General features: G+C 45.8%; 1 protein-coding gene across 4 annotated transcripts in view; it reads left to right on the top strand.

Annotated features, from left to right (window-relative positions):
• Positions 1 to 25,113, top strand: part of ANO2 (anoctamin 2) — a 326,349-nt gene that overhangs the window by 96,411 nt on the left and 204,825 nt on the right. For all 4 annotated transcript variants that reach the window (XM_070269789.1, XM_070269790.1, XM_023643013.2 and 1 more), the window contains 3 exons: positions 10,985 to 11,040; positions 12,192 to 12,233; positions 22,033 to 22,097. In XM_070269789.1, the coding sequence (XP_070125890.1) occupies positions 10,985 to 11,040; positions 12,192 to 12,233; positions 22,033 to 22,097 (163 nt within the window). The remainder of the gene's footprint in view (positions 1 to 10,984; positions 11,041 to 12,191; positions 12,234 to 22,032; positions 22,098 to 25,113) is intronic.

The raw sequence follows: 25,113 nt of genomic DNA, 5'->3' as shown, positions 1-25,113 counted from the left end.
CCCAGACCTGCCTCCTAGGTCTCTCGTCTGTCCTCTCCTTTCCCTGAAGTGCCTGCATCTTTCACCTTGTCCTGGTAGTTCTGCTGCCTCTGTCTTTACAGAATCTCCAAAAGTTTTTGATAATCACCCAAAATATGGCAAATTATTTATTTATTTGTTTTTTAAGAAGAAAGGATCTTAGAGGTCCTTTAGTCCAACTCCGTCACATTATGTGTGAGGAAACTGCCCCTGAGAGAGGGTGACTGAGTTATCTAAGGCCACACAGCAGTCTGAACGTGCCTCTCCTCAGTTCAACACTCTCATCACCAAATCCGGCTGAATCTGCCTTGTGGTTTGGTTTTTACATCTGAGGGTATTTGTCTTTGAAGCAGGAACCTCAGCATTTGGGAGCTTGCAGTGTAAGGCAGGCAGTCCAGATTGTGACAGATTGTTTAGAAGACACACACGATGGCAGAGGTACCAATGTGAGCTTACCTCCAAGACCACGTGTCCTTCCTGGGGGACTCACTCTGCAGGTTGAACTCTTTCCATCGCTCAGAACGGCTTTTGAAACCTTTGAGAGAACTTCCGTCAGAATATGCTCTTGGTGGCAAATAAGTTTGAGGCAGCTTTGAGTTGAAAAGAGTCCAAAGTCATTAGAGGCAAGTCTAATGAACAGAGTAGGCCATCAAGCTGAGAAATAACAACAGTGATGACAGTAATAATAGCTAATCTTGGAGAGTTATTGTGGGGCTCATAAGCTGCCTCAGTACCAAGGGGATGGTCCTGAAGAAGGAGTCAGAACAGGTCTTGGGTGGTGATAGTGTTTTTAGAATAGCGCAGGACCTCCCAAGGGGGCAATTATGTATGGCTCTGTTTGCTTTGATGCATCCATCTTGCCGCGCAATCCCAAATAACCCTCCGATTGTTAAAAATCAAATCTTCTATGTGATGTTGTTTGTCTGGAGCATGGGGCTGATGAGGTGAGCACGTGAGCGAGCGAGGTAACTGATCAGCCCAGCTCAATTCCATGGAACAGACTAAAGCCCTCCCTCTGAGTGGCTCTTTGTCCCTGGTTACGAGGACAACCAGAGGAGTCGAGAGATTTAGAGTGTGTTTTGTAATTTCTCATGACCTCTGTCAAAGTTCTTGAATTTACCCTCACTTCTTGACCAGTTCACTCCTCAACTCCACTAACCTGCCTTTTATTCTCTCACACCCTCCCCAATTTGACCAAAAGTGTTCCCTCAGATATTGTAGGTGACTTCTTACTTCCCACGTTTCATGGCCTTTTTCTCAGTCTTCATCTTCCTTAGCTCCCTGCATCCTTCCACACCTTCTTTACGAACCTCCATCTTCTGCAGCTGGTATCCAGGATGGTGCTGCCGCTCTACTGATCTGCTCTTGTCCTGTTTCTACCTCACGGACCACACTTTCTCTGGTTCCTCTTCCCTCTCCCACATTTTAGATGTTGTCTTCTCTGTGTCTCCTTGGCCACCTTATTCTCTCTCTACAGATGACTTGCAATCATGCATTTCTGTTTCCTGCTTCTCTCACCGATTCCAGCCCGGCATTTCCAACTGCTGGATGGATACCTCCACTGAGCTGTTTACCAGAACCTTCAAATCAGTATATCAACGTGTCCATTTCTATCTCATTCCCTTTCTCTCTCTCTCTTCTTCTCTCTCCTGCTTCTCTTCCTGTTAATGTAGCTACCATCCTCTCTGTTTTTGTTCATATTGTTCCCTTTCCCTGACTTTCTGTCCCCTAATCTCACACATGCCCGTCTCCAGACCAAACGTCACTGTCCCTCAGGTTTGCCCTTAATCCCCTCTCCTCGGAGCTTCCATTGAACCCAGTCTCTTTCTTGCTGATTATCTGTGTCCACGGCTCAGACTCCCAAAACAGTCCTTGAGATGTGTCTGAATCACGTTTTATGCCCCAATGCACCGAGCTGTCTGCCTTGCATGTTCTAGTCAGTTGACTTGGTTTAGTGAATTAATTAGACATGCTTGGCCTGCTAGGCCCACAGCGGTTGCTGGTGAGTTCCTGACTACATGTGTCTGTGGACAAGTGGCTTAATTTCTCTGTGATTCAGTTTTCCTTTTATGTAAGGTGGGGATGATAATATCTATCTTCCAGAGGTTTTTGTAAAGATTAAATAGGAAGCTGTTAGTTTGTTTTGTAAACTGGAAAGTCCTTAAAAACTAAAGTTTATTGTGGGGGACAGTCTCCAGATTGTTGGAAAGTTATTAGAGACCCTCTGCTTTAACACTGAAGTTTTCTTTTTCTTTGAGCATCTGCATTTTTTTTGTGATGTCCCAAAGTCAAACATCATAAGGATTTTGTTGTTGTTGAGTAGTTTCCAAAAACTTCTTTCTCTTTTTTTTGAGGGAGATTAGCCTTGAACTGACATCTGCTGCCAATCCTCCTCCTTTTGTTTTTGCTGAGGAAGACTGGCCTTGAGCTATCATCCATGCCCTTCTTCCTCTGTTTTATATGTGGGATGCCTGCCACAGCATGGCTTGACAAGGGGTACATAGGTCCACACCTGGAATCTGAACTGGCAAACCCCGGGCCAAAGTGGAATGTGTGAACTTAGCCAGTGTGCCACCAGGCTGGCCCCAAATTTCTTTCTCTTTTGACATTCAGAAAACATTTATTGAGCACCTCTATAAGTCAAATGATATGATAGAAACCAAGAGATCCCGAGATGAATTTGGCCCAGTTGATACCTTTGAAGGGCTCTCGGTTTAGTCATATAGACAGACATGTAAACAGATAAGAAGTAATCTGGTGGTACAATAAGAGGGACAGGGACAGAGTGCAAAAGGACACAGAGGAGGAAGCAGTTAACTTTCTTGTATGTGTCTATGTATCAACATAAATGATCTAATATTAGTTTCATGGTTCTGAGGGAAAGTAGATATGTCAGTAATTATCGTCTTCAATTACAAATGGGTACAAAGAGGATAAGTGACTTGTCCAGGGTCACATGCTGGGTCACTGTCAGAATCGGATCTAGAGCTTGGGTTCCCTTATTCCAGTCCTACTTCCACTGCCTTTGGGATGCTACAAACTAGCAGTAGAATTATGCTGAGTCTTCGATGTCCGTTAGTTCCATGTTAGCTGCTGATTTCCTTCGTAGCTTTGTGACAAGGGACATATGACTGAACTCTGCCTCCCAGCAGACGAGAGTCCTGAAGGCCAATTTTCAATTTGACTTTGGCCTGGGAAAATCAAGTACCCACTAAGCTCCTTGGCCAACTTACCATCTTACTCAGGAAATCAGAGAGACTGAGGAACGTGATAACGGTGTGAAGCCTCAAGACAATATGGACCTGCAGCCATGGGGTCACTTTTGATTTTATTGCCCTTCTCTCTGGTTTATAGAGAAGCACAAGTGGCTAGAATTGACTTAAATTCCTCCCAAGGATTGTTGCCTCGTAAAAAGAAGAGAAAAAGGGACAACAAGAGAGTGCTTGGCATATCTTTCAAGGTATTTTTACTGATCCTTCACCCTTAGAATTGCCTTTTATATGGTCATTACTTTTGTGACCAACTTACAAAGCTTTATTCCCTTTCCCGTTGTACCCAATTACAATGGAAATCAGAAGATGGAAAATAAACTAAAAATAATAGTAATCCAGAAATACTCCAGTTTATTTAGTAATACCACCTTTTTTCTTTGTAGAAAGTATCTATATTTTTCAGTGCCTACTTTTGCAAAGCATTAAGCTGTATATAAGTTGTATGTATTGAATTATTTATGTTCCTCTCTTGTTCCACAAAATTTCTGAGTTGGCTTACAAGAAAAACAATAAAGCAGCAAAATATAAATAATAAATTAAATAAGAACCAGGAAAAACACAAATTAAAATAGAATGTCAAAACTAGGAGAAAAAAATAGCATACAAATGTTCAAACCGTAGAGCCCTCTGGCTTCTGCAGTTGGGCGGCACATCTGACCTTGAACCAGAGTGAGAGGGGAATATGGTTAGCGGTTTAGTTCTTGATGTCCTCAGCAACATCTTTTTGTATGGAAATTTTTCTAAAGTCTCTCGTACTGTTCTCTGCCTTCTTACATAGAATAGAATCAACACATATTCTCCACATAAATGCGTATGTAACGTTTTCTGAATCAGGTTCGTCATAAAGAACATAAGCTTTTTTTTATATTTCTTCAAAGTATTTTTAGAGTTGTTTGCCCCAAATTCTCTGATTTCTTGAATTTTGACTCTGATAACCTCCCTCCTTGAGTGTTGCTATTTCAGTGTTGCTTTATTGTTTGGAAGACAGGAAGACAAGCTTATTAAAATTTTGGGTAAAGAGAGAGTGAAAATGTGTTGAAAGAGGGCCTGATGGATTCTGCTGTGGTTAAGGTACATAACACTAGGGAACAGGTTTTATGAGATCTAGATACTTTCTCCATCTTCTGGATCCTCTGTGGTGAGAACTGGGATGACCAGCTGAGAGATCTCCATACACATAAGGTATTACTGTAACTAAATAATAAGGACACTTCGCACGTGTGTAGCTGTGTGCTTTTCAAAGCACTTTCACACTCATTATCTTGTTTGATCCTTTAAACTGCCATACAAAATAGTTTCAACAGATGTTAACTCATTTCACAACAGTGATTAACTGAGTCCCCAAGGTTAGAGATTTAGAACTCAGGTTTCTTGGGTCTTCTTCAGTGCTCTTTAAATTAATCAACTGATAGGTGGATGAAGTTATTGAGAAAGGTTTTCCAGAGAGGTGAAAGCTGAGGGCTTCTCACTGTAACTTCTGTTCGTTCATTCAACAAATATTTATTGAGCACCTACTCTGTGTCCTTCATATTCTAGAACTGGGAATAGAGTAGTCAATGAAACAGGCACAACAGATACCAACCCCTGCCCTTATGCGGCTTCCATTTCAGGTGACATTTGTGGAGAAGAGGGGCTAAACCATGTCCTGTCTGATAAGAGAGAGACACGAAAGAAAGCAAATAAGACAAAGACACGGCGGGAGCCGCTCCAGAGAATTAGTTATGTCCCCAACAGGAACAAATGACACTCTAATTAGGATAATTCAAAGGTGGAATGTTAATAGAGAGACCCTTTACAACGGTGTGGACAGGGAGTCGGGGATGGTGTAGCAACCCAGAATTAGCGACAGTACAGCTGTTATTGTCTCTAGATCCACGAGGCGAGAGAGAGGTTGCTGGAACATGGATGGACAGAATTCAGTAGAGGAGGTGGCATTGAGGGGAGCAGGTGACCATTCAGGGAGGAGGCCAGGAGTCTTTACACTGTCCCGCCTCCCTCTGGCCTGCTGAGCCCAGTAGAGAGCCAGAGAGCAAGGGAGCCCACTCACGTCAGATAGAGAGGGGGAGAGAACATATCCAGAAGGGGCAAAAAGAAGATAGATACACCAGCAAGGGGGGAGGAGTGGGTGTCAGTTCAGTTCTCGGACAAACAAGTTGAGAAACTTAGGTCAAGTCACATTCCCTCTCTGGGCCTGTTTCTCTCCTTTTAACATAAAGGGGGGAGGGGGCGGCACCTTTAGTGTTCTTGAAGCTTCTTTCTAAGTCCAGCATTTTCTAGACTTTGATAGGCAGGAGCAACATGGTCTTTTCTCCATATGAGCCAACCAGGCTCAGAGAGGGGACTGGCTTTCCTATAAGTTCACAGAGAGTAGGCCTGGGGCCATAGCCAAGACTTGCGGTTGCACAGAGTTTGTGGACCTCAGAGAGCGTGGGAGTAGATGATTACAGCGAAAGGGAAAGTGAGAACAGGGAGGGTTCAGGACTGCTAGCCAGGAGGGGTGGAAGTAAAGGTTGTGCTTCTATATTGATCCTTTGCCCTGTGACCACGGGCAACGTTGCTCAGGTGTGGTCATACTCCATCTGTGTCAGAATCACCTGGTGTACTTGTTCAAGACCTCACTATTGGGATCCCACGCTAGCTTTGTTGAATCAGAATCTGTAGGGGCAAGGCTCCAAGATCTGCATTTTTAACAAGCTACCCAGGTGATTCTTAGGAGCTCTAACATTCGATGAAGATAAATTTAGGACGGGCTGTCACAGGCTTCTTGTCCTCCTTACATCTGGGGATGTGAGGAGGGCATGGAGTGCTCTGCCTTGCAGGCATTTGAGCCTTGGCTTTCTGAAGTAGTGAGGATGATGAAGTCATCTCTGTAAAGGGCCTAATTTTTCTTGTTATTTTTCTAACATTTGTTATATGGATTTTCAGTCCCTTTTAATGTCCTAGCCAGCAGTAGGATCTCTTGGACTTTCGGTCACTGTTTTCTTTTCTTCTTTTTCCTTTCATGGAAGGAGAGGCAGGAGGGTGAGAATTAGCATCAGAAGGCAAAGAAAGGGGAACTGACCTTGAAAAAGTGTGGGTAGATTGGCATTTGGTCTCATTTTTTAATTTTGGGGGTTTCTTCCCTAGCTTTCTTCGGTAACTTTCTGTAACTCAACCTTTCCCTCTTATTTACCGCTGGAAGTGAGGCATTACGGACTAATGTACACACGATGTTCAGAGACAGATTTATTTATGAGTTTGCATTCCTCATGGTGGTAGTAGCATATGAATGATCACAAACTTGGCCCAGCCCCACAGTGTCTCCTTATTCAACATAACATAAGGTCAGTGGGCAGGGCCCTGCCAGTTTACCCCATCAAGGAATGCCTTTAAAGGGCACTTTACCGCGGAAAGAAACCCAAGCCTCCTTGAGCACATCAGAGAAGGACAGACACCTTCCCTGCTCCTTCCTATGCAACTTATTGTTGCCTTTTCACGGACGGCTATAGATTGGTGGAGCTACATTTTCATAGACATTTTTGTGTCAGAGCATCATTTAAACAAACGTATGTTTTGGGCATCTCCCCTCCCCTCTCAGGAGACGATGTCTTAATTATTTTGACCGAAGCCAGACCATGTCGTGCGTTGTAAACATCTGGTTTATCATTCATCCAGCTGAACTGGTTTATATTTTGTTAGAAGAAAAGCCTTGGGATTAAAGGCCTTTAGGTAATTAAGCACACGTCGAGACAATTTGGTGATGGGTAAATATAGTCTCTGTGAAATGCAGTGTCTGGGGGCTCTGGTTTAGATTTATGTCCGGCTGGAATACGGGGATGAAAGCAGCACGCCGGGCGGACTGGGCCCTGTTCTGCGGGGAATCAAAACCAAATGGGTTTTCAGGAATTCAGCACCATTTCTCTAAGTACCTGTCCCAATGGATAAAAGTTCCCTTTGAATTTGGCCTGGAGGGAATAGAGCCCTGCCCTGTCCCCAGTGGCCCTTGGAGATTTGATGAGACTCCCTTCGGGAGGCAGGCCATAAACTGTGCTTTGGTTGATCCTTTGTGCCCAGGAAACCAGAGATGTCTCTGGAGCTGAATGCTAGGCCCCAGGTTTTGCGCTGTGAGTATGTGTTTTCGGGTATTTGTCCTGGGGCCTGAGTCTGCCCTGCTCTGTCGGTGGCCTGACACTATCGATGCAGAGGACCAGTGTTGCTAGGCCTGGATGGATCAGGCCGTGTAGCGAATGTGGTCAGTGCTGGGCAGAGAGGAAGTCTGAGCCTTTTCCTTTGGGGATTATAGTCCTAACAGCAACAGGGATGATGTACCTGGTGGTTTGAAGGGCCTTAGGGACCAGTGAGGGGTCCTCAGTGAGCTCTGCTTTGTTCGAGCTGAGGCACCGCTTCCCTTCATAGGGACAGGGAAAGGCAAATGTCCTTCCAGCTGTCTCCTCCTCCCCAGCCCCCCTCCTGGAGTAATAGGATGAGAGGTTGGGTGTCTTTCTCTCCCTGGGTCTAGAGCAGAGAGGAAAGACTACGGATGCGATCCTGAAGAAGAAAGCTTTGCCATGGTGGCCACGTGGATGGTGCATGATGGAACTAATTAGCCCATTTTTGCTTAAAAGAAAGGAAAAAATTCAGAATTTCAATTTTCAAAGCGAAGACTCTTTTTAAAAAACGTTTGATTATTTTCTTCTTCTTTCAAACTGATTTCCATGCTTGTGTCGGGGTAGAATCTTGGTTTGTGAAGTCTGTGGGTGAACCAAGAGGCCAGAGAAATTCTCGTTGTTGGGTGAAGTGGGGAGAGAATAGTTACTTTTCCACTTGCCTCCCCTTTGCCCATTCTTCCTCCTTTTACGGACTATCCACTCCCTCCATCCAGCGGCCACTGATGGGGTGACACATATGATACTCCCTGAAAAAGAGGAGGTACACAACCCTGAGTGACAGAGACACGTTCAGTTACAGCATTTTGGGGCTCTGGTTGTTTGGGTTAGGACGACTCAGATTTGGTGACCTGAGTTGTATTGGCTTCAAGGCAAAGAACCATTTGTCTGGGCTTCCTCTCTAAGCAAGCAGACTAATCAACCAGAGTTTAAAGTTTCTGCATCAGCATAGATTGCCAAAAAAGACTGAAGCAGCAAGGAGGGTGGGTGCCCAGGGTAAATGGGAAGAGATACTGAGATAACTGTAGCCACAGAGCTGGTTGCTCGTAACGACCATTATCCCGTCTGTGTTCCCAGCAGTGAACTAGGTGCCAGAGAGACACAAGTGGGGGGGGGGGTGCCTCTGACTTCAGATACCATGTAGGCCTTTGGGGGACACAAAACAATGGGCAGACAACGTCGTAGAAGTGAAGTGAGCTACCCGCTTTAGGTGTGTGGCACAAAGGAAGCTTTACTTGGGATGGGCGGGAGTGTGCGTAGCTTTAGACCTCCAACGATTTGAAGTCATTTTGAGGATCTGGCAGCAGGAGCTAGGAGTTCAGGTTGTCAGCCTAATGCTCTTACATTCTCGGCTACTGTGCTTTAATAAGCAAAGCTGAGGATTAGCAGAAGAGTTCTGCTTAACTTCTTCCATCAGTTTTAGGCCTGTCTTCAGGTAGGTGCTGCTGGCGTGGCAACCACAGGCGTGACTGCAGAGATGGGGTGGGGTAGCGAGTTGGGTGCAGTCCTGCTGGAGCTCTATCTGCCAGTGATGATTCAGTCTCTATCCATGTCAGCTACTCTTCTGTACCTTTGAACTACTACCCCCTGTCCCGACTTGGGGCTCCTCCCCTTGATTATTGTAGGGTGGCTTCACATTGCTGTGGTTATGGCTCTTGAACTGATTAATGATGCTCAGAGTGAAATTGTAGTCATATGAGTAAGACAAATCTGCAGCTCGTCAGCCTCTGGGCATCCTTCCCCGTGTCCCCAGTCCCTTCACACACCCTCTGCTCCCCCCGAAGTTGTTTCTGATGTTTTCTGTTCATGCCGAGGAGGAAACTTAAAATCAGGAAAGGGCTGGCCCTTTGGTGACACCCCAGCACCAAAACACTCAGCTCTCAACTCATCGGAAGAGTGGCTCTTTCTGCTGAGCGCCCCCTGCAGCATCCAAGGGCCTCTGCTCCCACGGTGGGGCCCATGGTGGGTCTTTCTGGTATCCAGCCTCCTAGAACTGAGGTGAATAGGGGCAAGTTTGAGGAAGGGGAGGCTGATGGAGGAGAGAGGATTGTCTGAGAGCCTCTGCAGTCTCTGAGCCTGTGGGTAGGGCACTGAGTGGGAACAGGGGGTGGAAAACCATGAATTTAAATGAGTAACCGTTGGCTAGATTTGTTATCCAACCTCGTTGTCTTATCCGGAGCGGTGCAGATGTAGATTACTTAGCATTCGGACATCATACGTATTTCCCTCCAAGACCAATTTTCTCATCATCTCACTACTGTCTACAGTCTCCCTGGAAAGAAAGTCTCTCAGGGCAGAAAGTGTGTTTGAGGCAGTGGAAATCACTGAGTACCAGAGACTTGCCCTCCTCCTCCCTCTCCGTGATTCACTGTGCATCCTCACATGGCAGGATCCGCCGTACTGCAAGCTGGTGGGATATAGTCCCTCCCATCTGGGAGCCAGGACAGACTCTCCTGAGTCAGACAGAACATACAGACCGCTTTATGGTCTCTGAATAAAACCATGAATGAAACAAGAAAACAGCAATGACTCAGTGCTGAGCAGAAGGTCCTCCGTTGTGAGTATATTGGAATTATAGGGACAGAGCCGTTCATTCAGTTAACATGTATTTCGTAGGGTCTGCTGTGAGCAAGTGGTGTGAAGTACTGTTGGGATTTAAAAAATGAATCCCTTGTGTGGTTTTCAAACTTTGTGGTCTTAGGACCACTCTATACTTTAAAAAATTATTGAGAGCACCCAAAGGGCTTTGGTCTAGGTGGGTTATATCGATCAATATTTATTGGACTAGAAGTTCAAGCTGAGGAGATTTTAAAGCACAAAGATACACAAGCACACACTCCATTTCTGTCAGGGCGATGATGTCATCATGTCACAAAACTCCACTGTATACTCGTGGGAAAACAGGAGTGAAAAAGCAAATCATGGCTTAGTACTATTATAGAAATGGTTTGACGTTATAAACTCCCTGAGAGGGTCCTGAGGACCCCCAGCTTCCCCAGACTGCACTCTGAGAACTCCTGCCCTACTGTCCCTACCTCAGGGATCCGACGGCCCAGGCAGATGGGTCATGGACAGTTATAAGCACGCCCCTGTGGAGGAACAAGAAGGCGCCAGAAACCAGTTCAGATCAAGTGCTGTGGGATGCTGTGATGTCTACTTTTGTTGATCACAATTGCAGTAACCCCTGTCATCGTTCTCATGCTGTCACCAAGCAGATATTCTCAACTGACAGTTGTGGCTGTGGAGGTGGTGGTGGAGGTGGAAGTGCTCGGACTGGAGCGATCTGAATGTGTGAGGACAGGAAGAGTGTGAAGTCTGAGAGAGCATATTTGATATTAAAACATAATTTTGTATTTGGGGAACAAAGAAATATTGGTCTTATACTAAGAACTAAAACTTGACAAAAACTTCCAGACTGGGAGGCTGGAGAGGAGGATGCAGTGCTTCCCAGCTGAGGGGTGGGTGGGGGCTTAATATTTATCAAAAGACAAAGGTTAAGTTGAGAAACCCCTGCCCTAGAGTTACTATTTTCATCCTCCTTTCTTCCAGGCATTAACTCGCTGATAGCAAACAACATCTATGAGGCTGCCTACCCTCTTCATGACGTAAGTACCATTTCCGTCGTCATGCTCCCTCTTGTCTTCAAAAAGTTGAAAACCACAGGCGACACAGTGGGTGAATGTGTGCGAGGCGAGGCAGGAGTGAGCATGATATTAAAATGCCTTGACCGACTCTGGACTGCTCACGACTGACAAAAATCCCCAATTTGGTTTTTGCTAATTGTCCCAAACTGTCTGTCTAATTATTTCCCCAGTGGCAAAATGCACTGGTTTTTGTTTGAGCTTTCCCTACACTCCCTGCCTTTTGTGGGCGGAGGGTGTGAGAAGACAGATCTGGCGTGCAAGTGGTTAACAGGAGGAGGTGGTGGAGAAGGAGAGTTGACGGCCTGGAAATATACAACCTGGACTGCCACACCCTTCAGTGACTGAAGGGCATATTTTTATGTGATAGTTTTGTGCAGATGTGGAACTCCTTGTTCTTAACATGCAAGTACATATTAAGTGTAGGGTTTTTTTTACTTTAACATTTTGAAGGAAATCTCTCAAAATTCCTTAAAGTATTGTTTGGTTAAGTAAAGAAAAGAGAGAGACTGTGATTAAAGCTTTCCTTGGCTATAAACACCCCATAATACAATGCAATGATATTCTTCAAGACGATTCACAAAGAACTTAACTGGCCCATGAACCACCTGCCCCCACAGCTGCTCTGTACATTTGATCGGTCTTTGGCATCTGTCACACTAGTAATGCCAACTGAGGCTACTGCGGGCGGATCCTTGAGTGCCTGAGGAATTTTTCAAATGGCAATCTTCTCCTCACTGACATCTTCACTGTGGGCATCTATGAGGTTCTGCCAGTTATGGACGGGGTGAGCGTGACACGGCATAGGGTGATTTCATGTGATATGCTAGCCCATTGACGGGCACAGGCCCTGCCATTGCACTTTCTCTGAGGAGGCACAGGCTGATCTCTGGAGCATACACGTCGGGCATCTTTGTGTGAGCAGCTCTCCACAGGAAACATTGCAAGTGCTGATGGCTAAGAAAGTGGAACATTGGCTTCTTACCGTGTCATGCTTTTGACCTTCCTCAAATGGAAATGAAAAAAGGGATGACATTATAAAATGAAAAAGAAAATGCTTTCTCTGCTTTTGATGTGTCTATTGGCTTTATCCAGCATCTCTCTCTCTCCTACAGGGTGAATATGATAGTCCAGGTGATGACATGAATGACAGAAAGGTAAGCCAGCCTCATGCTGCACTGAGTGCCTGGGGCACAGAAGACCATGGATGAGTGTGGAACTAGATAGAAGTGTCCTAAATGTTCTGTTTATCTGCTTACATATACATATATGAATAGATATATTATTTCTAATTTAGTTAGCTTTCATTTTTTTATTGTTGTTATTGAGGTAATATTGGTTTATAACATTATATACATTTCAAGTGTACATCATTATATTTCGATTTCTGTGTAGACTACATCATGTTCACCACCCAAAGACTAATTACTATGTATCACTGTTCACATGTGCCCATCACTCCTTTCACCCTCCTCTCTCCCCCCTTCTCCTCTGTATCTATGTGTTTGTTTGTTTATTGTTGTTTTTATCTTCTACTTAGGAGTGAAATCATATAGTATTTGACTTTCTCCATCTGACTTATTTTGCTTAGCATGATACCCTCGAGGTCCATCCATGTTGTCTCAAATGGCAAGATTTCATCTTTTTTTATAGCTGAGTAGGATTCCATTGTGTATATATACCACATCGTCTTTATCCATTCATCCACTGATGGACACTTAGGTTGTTTCCAAGCCTTGGCTATTGTGAATTATGCTGCAGTGAACATAGGGATGCATATCTTTATGCACTCAAATTTTCATGCTCTTTGGATAAATACCCAGAAGTGGAATAGCTGGATCAGATGGATAAGTTCTTAGAATCATACAATGTTCCAAAATTGAATCAAGAAGAAGTATAGAATTTGAATGGACCAATGACCAGTAAGGAGATCGAAACAGTAATCAAAAACCTCCCCCAAAACAAAAGTCCAGGACCAGACAGCTTCCCCAGTGAATACTATCAAACATTCAAAGAAGACTTAAAACCTACTCTTCTCAAACTCTTCCAAAAAGTTGAAGAGGAGAGGAAGCTTCCTGACTCCTTCTATGAGGCTGACATTATCCTGATACCAAAACCAGATAAGGACAACACAAAAAAAGAAAATTATAGGCCAGTATCACTGGTGAACATAGACGCAAAAATCCTCAACAAAATACTAGCAAATTGAATATAATAATACATTAAATCAAGTGGGATTTATTCCAGGGATGCAGGGATGGTTTAACATCCACAGATCAATCAACATGATACTCCACATTAACAAAATGAAGCATAAAAATCACATGATCATCTCAATAGATGCAGAGAAAGCATTCAACAAAATACAAATCCATTTATGATAAAAACTCTGAATATGATGAGTATAGAAGGAAAGTACGTCAATACAATAAAGGCCATATGTGACAAACCAACAGCTAATATCATACTCAATGGTGAAAAACTGAAAGCTGTCCCTTTAAGAATGAGAACCAGACAAGGATGCCTGCTTTCACCACTGTTATTTAACATAGTATTGGAAGTCCTAGCCAGAGCAATCAGGCGAGAAAAGGAAATAAAAGGGATCAAAATTGGAAAGGAAGAAGTGAAACTGTCACTATTTGCAGATGACATGAGTTTATATTTAGAAAACCCTAAAGAATCCACCAAAAAAACTATTAGAAATAATAAATGGGGCCAGCCCAATGGTGTAGTGGTTAATTTTGCATGCCCTGCTTTGGCGGCCTGGGGTTCGCCAGTTCAGATCCTGGGTGCAGATCTACACACCACTCATCCAGCCATACTGTGGTGGTGTCCCACATAGAAGAACTAGAAGGACTTACAACTAGGATATACAACTATGTACTGGGCTTTGGGGAGGAAAAAAAAGAGGAAGATTGGCAACAGATGTTAGCTCAGGGCCAATCTTCCTCACCAAAGCATAACTTTAAAAATAATGCTTTAAAAAAAAAAGGAAATAATAAAATGAATACAGTGAAGTTGCAGGATACAAAATCAACATAAAAAAAATCACTTGCATTTCTATACACTAACAAAATAACACTTTTATACAAAATAACATTTCTATACACTAACAAAATAATAAAAGAAAGAGAAATTAAGAATACAATCCCATGTACAATTGCATCAAAAATAATAAAATACCTAGGAATAAATTTAACCAAAGAAGTGAAAGACCTGTACACAGAAAAGTATAAAACATTGTTGAAAGAATTTGAAGAAGACACAAAGAAATGGAAAGATATCCTGTGCTCATGGATTGGAAGAATTAACATAGTTAAAATGTCCATACTTCCTAAAGCAATCTACAGATTCAATGCAATCTGTATCAAAGTCTCAAGATGTTTTTCATAGAAATAGAACAAGGAATCCTAAAATTTATATGGAACAATGAAAGACCCCGAATAACCAGAGGGATCCTAAGAAAAAAGAACAAGCTGGAAGTATCACACTCCTTGATTTCAAAATATATTACAAAGCTATAGTAATCAAAACAGCATGGTACTGGCACAAAAACAGACACACAGATCAATGGAACAGAATAAGGAGCCTGGAAATAAAACCACACATCTATGGATAGCTAATTTTCAACTAGGGAGCCAAGAACATACAGTGGAGAAAGGAAAGTCTCTTCAATAAATGGTGTTGGGAAAACTAGACAGCCACATGCAAAAGAATGAAAGTAGACCATTATCTCATGCCATACACAAAAATTAACTCAATATGGACTGAAGACTTGAATATAAGACTTGAAACCATAAAACTTCTAGAAGAAAACATAGGCAGTACACTCTTTGACACCAGTCTTTGCAGTATGTTTTTGTATACCGTGTCTCACCAGGCAAGGGAAACAAAAGGAAAAATAAACAAAAGGAGCTACATCAAACTAAAAAGGTTTTGCTCAGGAAGGTAAAAGGAAACCATCAACAAAACAAAAAGACAACCTAACAATTGGGAGAAGATATTATACATCTGATAAGGGGTTAGTAGCCAAAATATGTAAAGAACTCATACATCTCAACAACAAAAACCCAAACAACTCAATTAAAAAATGGGCAAAAGATTTAAACACACAATTTGCCAAAGAAGATGCACAGATGACCAAAAGGCACATGGAAGGATGTTCAACATCGCCAGTTATTAGGGAAATGCAAATCAAGACTACAGTGAGATATCACCTTATGCCCGTCAGAATGACTGTAATTAACAAGACAAGAAATAACTACTGTTGGAGAGGTTGTGAAGACAAGGGAACCCTCATACACTGCTGCTGGGAACGCAAACTGGTGCAACCATTATGGAAAACAGAATGGAGATTCCTCAAAAAATTGAGAATAGAACTACCATACGGTCCAGCTGCTCCGCTTCTGGGTGTTTACCTGCTTGTATACTTTCAGCACTTCTTCCACTGCTCCCCGCCCTCCAGACATTTGGAAATATGAGGGCCATTTCTGGTCATTGACACGACTGTGTGTATGGGGGTGCTACTGGCATTTAGTGCCTGGTGGATCCGCAATGCTAACCATCCTGAAATATATCCGACAGTCCCACACAAAAGCATTATCCCACCCCCTGATGACAAGAGGGCCTCCTCTGAGAAACGCTGAGTCCAGATTCCTTAACTGATAGGCAGGGAAACTGAGACACCAAAAGACTGAGCAGCTTGCCCATGATAACACTGCCACAATAAACAGAGATGGGGTTTGGAACACCCCTCACTCTCAAATCCAGTGTCCCTGCTAAAAATGTATTATTATCCATGCCATTATGGCTTTTTTGAGGGGTCATCTTTAAGTTATTCCTCTTATTCTCTAGGCAGACAAGTGGGGTATAGTCTCTTTAGTGGGGACCGTCCTGTCTGGCCGTCAGTCCCTCATGCCATCCTCCTGCCTGGCTTCCCCCAGCCTTCAGCAACTCTGCCAAGCAGAGGAGGGTGGGCAGGGGTGGGAGGGTGAGGAATTGAAGCCCAGGAAGTTTCCCTCCCCCAAGCTCTGTTGTCTGGAAAATCGTTCATCCCCCAAGCTGCCTTTTGAGCAGCCTTCTTTTATCCTGCCTATTAGTCGCTGTTATGAAGTGTTAAGTATTAAAAACATAAAAGGTATTTTCCAGAAATACTGCTGTGATTGCTTACACATGTCCCCCTCTGCCTGCCCAGGGAATCTGCTGTAGTATTGCAATGTCTTAACCTCATCTGTTTTCTATCTGATGCTAATAGTCTCGGTGTTTAATTTCCTGAAAAGTCCCGGATCAGATTTAAAGGAAAAGGAGGAAGCATTTCTCCCCACATTTCACCTCCTTCACCCAGACCATTTTCTGTCCTCCCGCTCTCTAATTTCACATTCCTCCCCTTTAAAGAGTGATCACCACCACTGCCCATTAAGAAACCTCCTGCTTGGTGGGTGGTGACCCCAGCCTCTCAAGGTAGAGCGCTTTACAGGAACATTCCAGAGATAAGGAACACACAGAAACTCACAGCCAGCCTTCTGTTATGTGCACAGAGGCAGAGAGAAGCAAAGTGTAGACTGTTCAAAATACGTGTGTACTTGTCTTTGGAATGATGTTATACTGTTATTAACAGCAAAACCTTTTAACAATAAATTTTCCTCCCAGGAAATGTTTTGCTTAGGCCCATGGTTATTCCCAGCGTGCATTCCAGCTGGTGAAATGGGTCAAGTCTAGGAGGCAGGGAGAGACGGCCAGGCCAGAGCTGCATCTTGGTAGATAATTCCCAAAGCTGATGTGCAAAGGATGCTCAGTGAGGGGGGACAAGTGTCTTCGTAAGACAAGAGACCCTGTTTTTGTAGCTTTTTCTTGGTTTTGCTGGCCAGTCCTGGTGTCCTTATTTTTCTCTTCTAGAACCATGGTTAGGGAAATAAGTTTGCTGTGATGGGGGATGAGAGAAACCATGAGTGAGAGTGAAAGCTTTTTTCTGTCCATTTGGGTTGGTAAACTGATGCCTAGCAAGGTGAGGAAACTGGTTCTGATGTCCGTAAATGACTGTGCAGTCAGGACCAAAACCCCAGTGTCCAAGTGCCGCCAGCTTTCTGCAGCCATGTGGACACAGCTTCTTGTGTACGGCAGGGGGACTTCACATGCCACTTGGATTCGTTCCTGTAGTTTCAGTGGTATATGGGTGGGACCTAAAGGGTATCCTAAAGAAGAAAGAGCCCAAACCTCTGAATATGTACTCTCTTCATTTTTATTACGTTATAATAGTCTAGTGTTCTTGGAGAGGGTTGCAAGAAGGGTTTTGGCTGGATGCGAGGGAGAACTCCTGCCTTTGTTGCTGGAGCACGTGGAGAAGAGTTGGGCGCTGCAGTGCAGGATCTCCCAGGATCTCTGGGGCCTTTAAGGGTGATTTGCAGGAGCATCCCAAGCTGCCTACCCTGCCAGTCCCTGGATCTTCTTCACGCTTCACTCCCTGCAGTTTGTGGCTGCTCCCACGATCTCCCTGAGGCCAGGCTCCTCATAGGCAGACCCCAGGTAGGCCCAGAGGCCCCTGCAGTACCATCTCCTTCCCTCCAGCTTGCCTGGTGCAGTTGTGCAGTCGTGATGACTCAGGCCCGGGCTGCAGGTCTCTCTCCCTCCTCCTGGAGGGTAACTAGGAAGAGGCTCCCTCCCTCTGGAGAACAGGGCTTTCCCGCCTTTCCAGAAAGCAGGGCAGCAGGAAGAGGGAGCAGTGTGGGTGTGGATGGGTCCCTCCTGGCTGCCAGCAGCTACCTAATTCCACATTAGCCAGAGCTGCCAGGTTTTCTCAAGTGTCCCAGGGAAATGACTATTGCCATCTTCTGAGGCCTTCCTGACCCGTTAGCTCCCTCCGGCTCCCCCACCCTCCTACATGGGGAACCCGGCACAACACTAGAATGTGCTTTTCTGTAGTAGCTTTTACACCCTTGGTCCTGGGTTTTGCAGATGTTTGTCTGCTCCAGTGAACGTTTATACAGTGACCCACCAAAAGGTGAGGGAAGAGAGTCAGTCCTGTCTTTCTGACAAGAAGGGTACTTTTCTTCTTGGTTTCCCGTGAGGATTAATTTTCCCATCCTGCACGGCTCCCATTTTACTGACGGAGGAGACCTGGATGGTTGAAGTGACTTGCCAGAAAGTCATAGGTCATTGCAGGATCTGGGAGTGGAATTCCATCCTCTCGCATTCAGATCCTCCCTGTCCTGTCAAGGCCTCGCAGCTGGCTACTGCTGGCATCTTTCTGCCTGTCACAGGTCCAGCTGCTTGCTGAGGAGCTTGTGGCCTCACAGAGGGCCATGGGTCTCAGATATCTTGCCATTCTCTGGCATTGCAAATGGTTATAACAGTTGAGTTCCTTTATAGTCTCATGAAATACTTAAATCAACAGACCCATTGTCAAATGTGATCCCTAGCCAGCCGAACTGGCCGCTTGTATGTTCTGAGCCATTAGATGGGGTGGTCCCTGTGGGTTGTTGCTTCCTGCCACAAAGGTTTGGGGTCAGACTGACGTGCCTGGAATTATATCCGGGGCCTCTGAAATAAGGCACTGTCGTTTGGGAAGGAGCTGCAGACCCACCCTGCTCGATTTGCAGGCTTGGCCAGTCGGTGAAGAGAACATAACGTAGCTTTAAGGGAGAAAATGGATTTGCTAAGAGCTGCATTAGAAGGTTCTAGACTCTGCAAGTTTAAGGGGATTGTTATGGGTTACTGTGGCAGTCCTGCACTTCACTCACAGCATGCTAAACCCCATGGGGCAGAGACTCCAGAGCATGCCTTTCCTCACCCTGACTGCTGGTCTGTTCTGGAGCCCTGTAACCTGGAGTGTAGCATGATTCACTTGGTCTTGAACTACGTGTGTTTAAAAATTTGTAGAGATAGAAAAGGGTCTATGGCACTCTCTTCCCCTCTACCTGCCTCCCTGGCAAGGATATGTGAGCTGGCCTGGGCGTCCAGGCACAATTGTTGCATCGTTCTCAGATCTGGGGCTCTGTAGCTCCAGCTCTTGTGCAGGGGCTGCCTAATGATTTCCTCCTCTCTGTCCATCTAGCCCGTCTGCACTGAGCTCAGACAGCTCTCTTGGCTCATCCTCATCTGTATCCACAAACTATGGATGTAGCTTTGTGCTTAGAGGTGCCACTCTGAGAAGGGGATTTTCTGGAGGTTTCTTACAGCAGGTTCGGGATCTAACCAGGGTTAAGGCTTGTGAGCTCGGCTCTCAGTCTGGGCCCAAGCCAACTGGGCCGCACTGGCTTCTTGGAGCATTTTTAGTTTTTCCCTCCAGGGCCGTGGCAGATAGGTGTTCCTCAGGCTCAGGTTTTCCTGGACCTGTGACTTGGAGAGTAATTTTCTCTAGAGGTCAGAGCCTATGAGGCAGGTGGTGATGTCATATAGCCCTCAAAGGAGTCTTTGCTTGTATCTCTTGATGCAAGTTGGCCTCCCTTTGGGCCACAAATGATGTCACTGTGACAACCAGGTGCTGGTGAGTCCAGGGTTTGCACTGGGGAGAGGGAATAAAAACCCAAGACAGTGGAAGCACCCAAGATGAGGGGGAGGAGGAGATGTAATAACAAGATTAGATTAGCAGTCACCTGCCTGGAATGAGCAGCATCAAAACTCAGGAACTGAGACCTTCCTCTGCCCACTGTGCACTGTGCGACCACTTTTTGTTTTGTCTGGGTTTCCTCCTTTGCAAATGGTGGTAACTGTGAATGCGGTTTGCTCTATCAGGGTCCACATAATTTCTGGTTCTATTTTGTGGTTGATGGGAGATATGATGACAATAAAAGTCTATAGCCATTAAGTAGGAATGCCAGTTCTTACTTCAGTTTTAATATCATGTCTTTACAGGGTCTTAGGTGAAAAGGATGGCTTCCTGTGGGGCTGATGTTCAGCTGGATATCCAACATATCTGATTAGAGTAGCTTTTCCTAGACAGAATTCCATGTGACTTCTGTGTGAAGTGTAAGGAGATGTGATGTGTAAGGAGAAGAAAGAACATAACAAGATAGCAACTGTATTCTAAGTCTGTCAATTCTAGATATACGATTTGATTATGTGCTTATGTCTATTCAACATGAATGTCTAGATCATGTCTAATGATGGTTCATTACCAAATTACTTAATTTACTTGTGGACAATCTGTGAAGCTTGCTGGCCAGGTGTTTGGAACTAAAATTTGGCTTGCCCCTGGGATTGATGCTCAGGTTTTATCCACATGTTCGTTCTGATAAAGGTAGTGTGAAAACATCACAGGATGGCATGGCCTGATGTGTTTGGTGCATCGTTTCCTCCCTTAACCTCTAGAACGTGTTCCACTCAGGTTTTACCCCCACCCTCCCACTGAAACCACTCTTGTCAAGGTCGTCAGTGACCTTTAAGTCACTGAATCCGATGGTCACTTCTCTGTTCTCATCCGACTTGACCCATCAGCAGTATTTGACGCAGCTGGTCATTTTCTCCTCTGAGAAACCCATCGCTCCTTGGCTTCCAGGACACCACACACTGCTGGTTCTCCTCCACATCACCAGCTGCTCCTCTGCCTCCTTTGCTGTTCTTCATCACCCTCTTGACCTCTAGACGTTGGAGCACCCTGGGCCCAGATGGCAGACATCTTCTCTTCCTACTCTCTCTTCCTTGGCAATTGCATCCATGGTTTAATGACTTCACAAATAATCTTTTCTCTGATAACTCTCCAATTTGCATCTCCAGTCTGGACTTTCCCTTGAACTCCAGACTTTTACATCCAGCTGCTTACTCAGTATCCCCATGTGGCTACCTAAAGGGCATCGTAAACCAACGCATCCCAAACTGAACTCTTGCTTCTGTCTTTCTTAGCCTACTCTTCCCACTGTCTTCCCCATTTCAGTAAATGGAATCACCATTTACTCAATTGCTCAGGCCACATTCTCATTTTCTCTCACCCTACATCCAATGCAACAGTGAATCTTACTGGCTCTACCTTTAAAATATAAGCAGAATCAAACACTTCTCATTACTTCTCCCACTACTTTCATGGTTCAAGCCACCATCAACTCCTCCCTGGACCATTACAGTAATATCCTTGCTCCTATGCTAGCTTTCAGTGTATTCTCCACACAGCAGCCAGGTGAGCTATCTGCAGTTAAAATCATTTCTCCCCCACTGCCACAAATCTCCTAATGGCTTCCTTCAAGGTCCAAAAATTTTAGCATGGCCTAGCAGCCCCTGAATGTTCTGGCCACCCCAGTACTTTCTGGCATCATCTCCCATTACTCTCCCCCTGCTCTGTCCCAGCCATACTGCTTCCCTGTCCTTCCCAGGAGATACCACATGTACTTTCTTCAGGACCTTTGCGCAGGAAAAGTGTTCTTCTCCCTGGAACACTCTCCTACTTCCTTCAAGTCTTAGCTCAAATGTCACCTCCTCAGAGAAGCCTTCCCATCTAAAGTAGTGCCCTGCTGTCCCCTCCTTCATATTCTACTCCCTTACCTTGATTTATTTTTCTTCATAGCATTTATATGTCTTATATGTTCATGTGTTTGTATTTGTCTCCACACACTAGGGTGCAAGCTCCATGACAGCAGTGAATTTGTGTGGTTTACTGCTGTATGCAGTGTCTGGACAGTGCCTGGCACATAGTAGATGTTCAATAAATTCTTGTTAAATGAGTGAACAAATGAATCCCTGGGCTCATTTTGCTGAATTAAGCTGGATTAAGCAAGAGAAGGGAATAAAGGAGGAATTATGATTACTAGCTGTAGCACTGCCTTGGAGTTTGATAAAGGTCAGCTTTATTATTTGGGGAAGGAGAAGTCAGTTCTCCTGCCTTTGGACATCTTTCCTGTGGATGTCTCACGAGAATTTTCCTAGACGCTGGGCTTTGAGGATTCAACTTTGACTTGCTAGGATGGACAAAGGAAGGTGAACAGTGGCTCCCCTCTACCTCTAATCTATTTCCCTATTTTTTCTGTTTAGCTGCTGTATCAAGAATGGGCACGCTATGGAGTGTTTTATAAGTTTCAACCTATAGACCTCATCAGGTAAGACATGGGAGGGGACTCTTGGGAGGACCCTAGAGATGCAAATCCTGAAAGATATGTGTTGACCCTCTCAGCCACTGGCAGTCTGTTGGCTAGGCAGAGGGATCTGCTTTTCTAAGTTGTAGGATTCCTCTGTTCCATGTCTGATGGATGGGGAAGCAGCTCAGGGACAGGCTAGGGGGATGGAGGCTGTGGGGCAGCAGATAATGTAGAGTGATGTGCCGTGACTTCCATCTTGGGGTCTTCAGCACTATGGTCTCTCTTCTCTTGCCTGCCCTATTGTAGGGAAAGGGGTGAATGGAGTTCTCTCTCTTATACTGCCCTTCAAATTTGTCCTAGAGTAGGATCTGGATGAAGCAGATGCTTGGGTTATGTCCAAGTGGCCAAGTGTTGACCAAGAGAAGGGAACACCTGGGAAATCACGAGGAATAAACTGGCTGGTCTGAGAGGGACTGTGAACTTTTCATGGCTTCTCCAAATTAGAAGAGAGGAGAGACTGGATCCTAAAATCCTTTCTTTCAGTACTGCCCCTAAAATGATGTCCCGTTACCTTGAGAATTTCCCCAGCTTCTACAGAACTTGGGTGAAAAGTCCTTTTAAAGAACTTACTAGAATGCAGTAGGTCTGACTAGTCTAAAGGGGGTTGATGGCTCTAGAAACTCAATGGGCTCTTAGAGCCCAGCCTCTTTCCCAGCTAGAATGTCGGAGGCTAATCGTGAAGTGGGAAAGCACTGGGCTGAGAGTCTGGAGACTGAGTTCTCGTCCAGGCCTGGCCACTGCGGGCTATTATTTCTTTGGGCAAGTCACATTCCCTCTTTGGTCTTCAGGATCCTGCAGTCCTAAATTGGGAGGCTGAACTGAGGGCTCTGAGAGGAAATTGGGTAGAGCATGCTCATTTGGAAAAGATGGGGATTTTCAGCCCCGTGACTGGCATAAGGGGCACACTGCCACACAGTCACTTGTGGCTCTTCTAATGAGCTCATTAATCAGCCGGCAAACACAGAGAGTGCTCCTGGCTGATTGCCCTGGGCTGGGATCGTGAGAGGGGTGGCAGCCAGAAGGATTGAGTGCAGAGGGAGGAGTTCCAGCTTCTTCTTGGAAGAAGAAAGCAGCTTGGGGGCCACAGTCAGGGCAGGTTCGCCGCCCACACGGAGATGCGACAGCCCTCCCAGGGAACTGGGAGCTCGGTTGGATGTCTCTTGACAGCAGGTGTTTGTTCCAGCTGAAGACCGTTAACTGAAGCGCTCGGGTCAGGGAGCAGGGCCATGGGTGCCTGTGACGGAGGCTCCCTGACCCAGCACCTCCCGTTCTCTGCCTGCCTTTTACGAGGGACAGGCCACCTAGACTGTTCTCTGGGCCACACCAAGGCTGCTTCCTCCATGCTTGGTGGGCTTTGATCTTCTTCTCTGCATCTCAAGTGGCCACCCACTCTGTCGCCTGTTTTCTTCAACTACTCATTCGTTTTAAAAAAATGTGATTAAAAAATAAAAAATCTCCCTTCCAGAGAGCCCTGTCTTTTCCCCAGAGACTTCAGGTGACTGGCTGCCAGCTAAGTGGGAAATGGCTCCAATATGCTCTCAGTTTTGGCCACCAAAGCAGGCTCACCTGCAGGGGAAGAATTGCCTTTGGAGCAGAGCCCTGCTCTGGGGCCTGGCGGTTCCTGAGCACAGAGAGCTCAGATCTGTCTAGACGGGGCACAGTGTGCTGCGGAGCTGGAGGCTGTCCACTATTCCTCCCAGATCAGGCGGCTAGGGAGCTCCCACAGCCCCTGGGCGAGGCCAGCGGCTGGGCTGGGAGTGGGGAAGGCTGCAGCCTCCAGCATCTCTCACATATTGGCTGGAGGGAAGGGACACTGGCTAGTGTGTGTGGGGGGAGTGGGGGGCTGTTGTCTAACAGGGGTACAAGGAGCTCTCTGACCTCAAGGAGCTGCTGGAAAGAGAGAAAGTGACAGTAGTGGGGAGAGGGAAGGGGTAGGGGCATTATGAGCACAGGTAGGGGACAGAGACAGGGAAGCCAAGGAAAGGCACCTGGAGGGCTGGTAGAGAAACCCCGGGCGGGGGCCGGGGGAGGGTGTGGGGAACCGCCCAACTCAGCAGCTCCCCCTAAACTCGCTTCACGCTGCCTTCCAAAGGGCCCATCTTGCTTTTCCTGCTGCGGTCAAAGTCACCTCCTTCCTCTCCTTCACCATCTGCCCGCACTCGCACTGCCAGCCTCTAGTCTGACACCAGGTCCAGGCTCGCTTCTTCAGCACCATTTCTCTCTTCCACTGTTTCTTCTCCATCTTTCCTGCCACCACCTGTCAGGACGACTTGGCCCACACAACCTAGCCTGTGGCCACCTTCCCTGAACCGTCACTGGCCTCCCACTGTGAGAGTGTCATTCGTTACTACTTACTAATGTGCACTGTACCCTCTTGGTGCCTTTATGTAGAAGTCGCAACCATATGGTCTGTGTGGAAAGATTGACAGAAGCAGCGGAGTCTTATACAAGGAGAGAAGAATTCACACAGAGGCCTGGCAGAGGTCTTTCCCATCTATTTCCTTAGGCTTTCAGCTTCTAGTGTTTAGCGCTGAGCCTCTGACTCTCCCATGAATCCCTGCTGCTCCTTCCTGTGCCCATCATTTGGAGCATTCTTAAAGCACTGAGCCGTTGAGAGCTCAGCCGGGGTGGGGGTGGGGAGGTACCTGTGTGCGTTTCTGAAGCTCTGGGACTAGCTATTCTTCTCCTTCTGCAGGCTTCGAGCCTAAACTCGAGATTTGGTGTGCCAGCCTGCTTCCCCAGGTGTTGCAAGTGGACAGAGGGAGGCTGGGCTCTCTCTGCCCCTCCCCCCCGCCTCCTGCACTGCACCAGCGTTCCTGCCCAGCAGGCTGCACTGTGAGACTGCCGATGGCTCTCTCCCAGCCCACAGGCTCTCCACCCTGGATCCTGCCTTTGCTCTAGAAACCTCGGGCCTGCAAGCCTGAGCTCTGTGTGTGTGTGTGTGTGTGTGTGTGTGAGTGTTTGTGTTGCCTGGAAA

The sequence above is a fragment of the Equus caballus genome, chromosome 6 (genome assembly GCF_041296265.1).
Source record: "Equus caballus isolate H_3958 breed thoroughbred chromosome 6, TB-T2T, whole genome shotgun sequence".
NCBI classification, from domain to species: Eukaryota; Metazoa; Chordata; class Mammalia; order Perissodactyla; family Equidae; genus Equus; species Equus caballus.
This window is presented reverse-complemented; position numbering and strand designations above follow the sequence as displayed.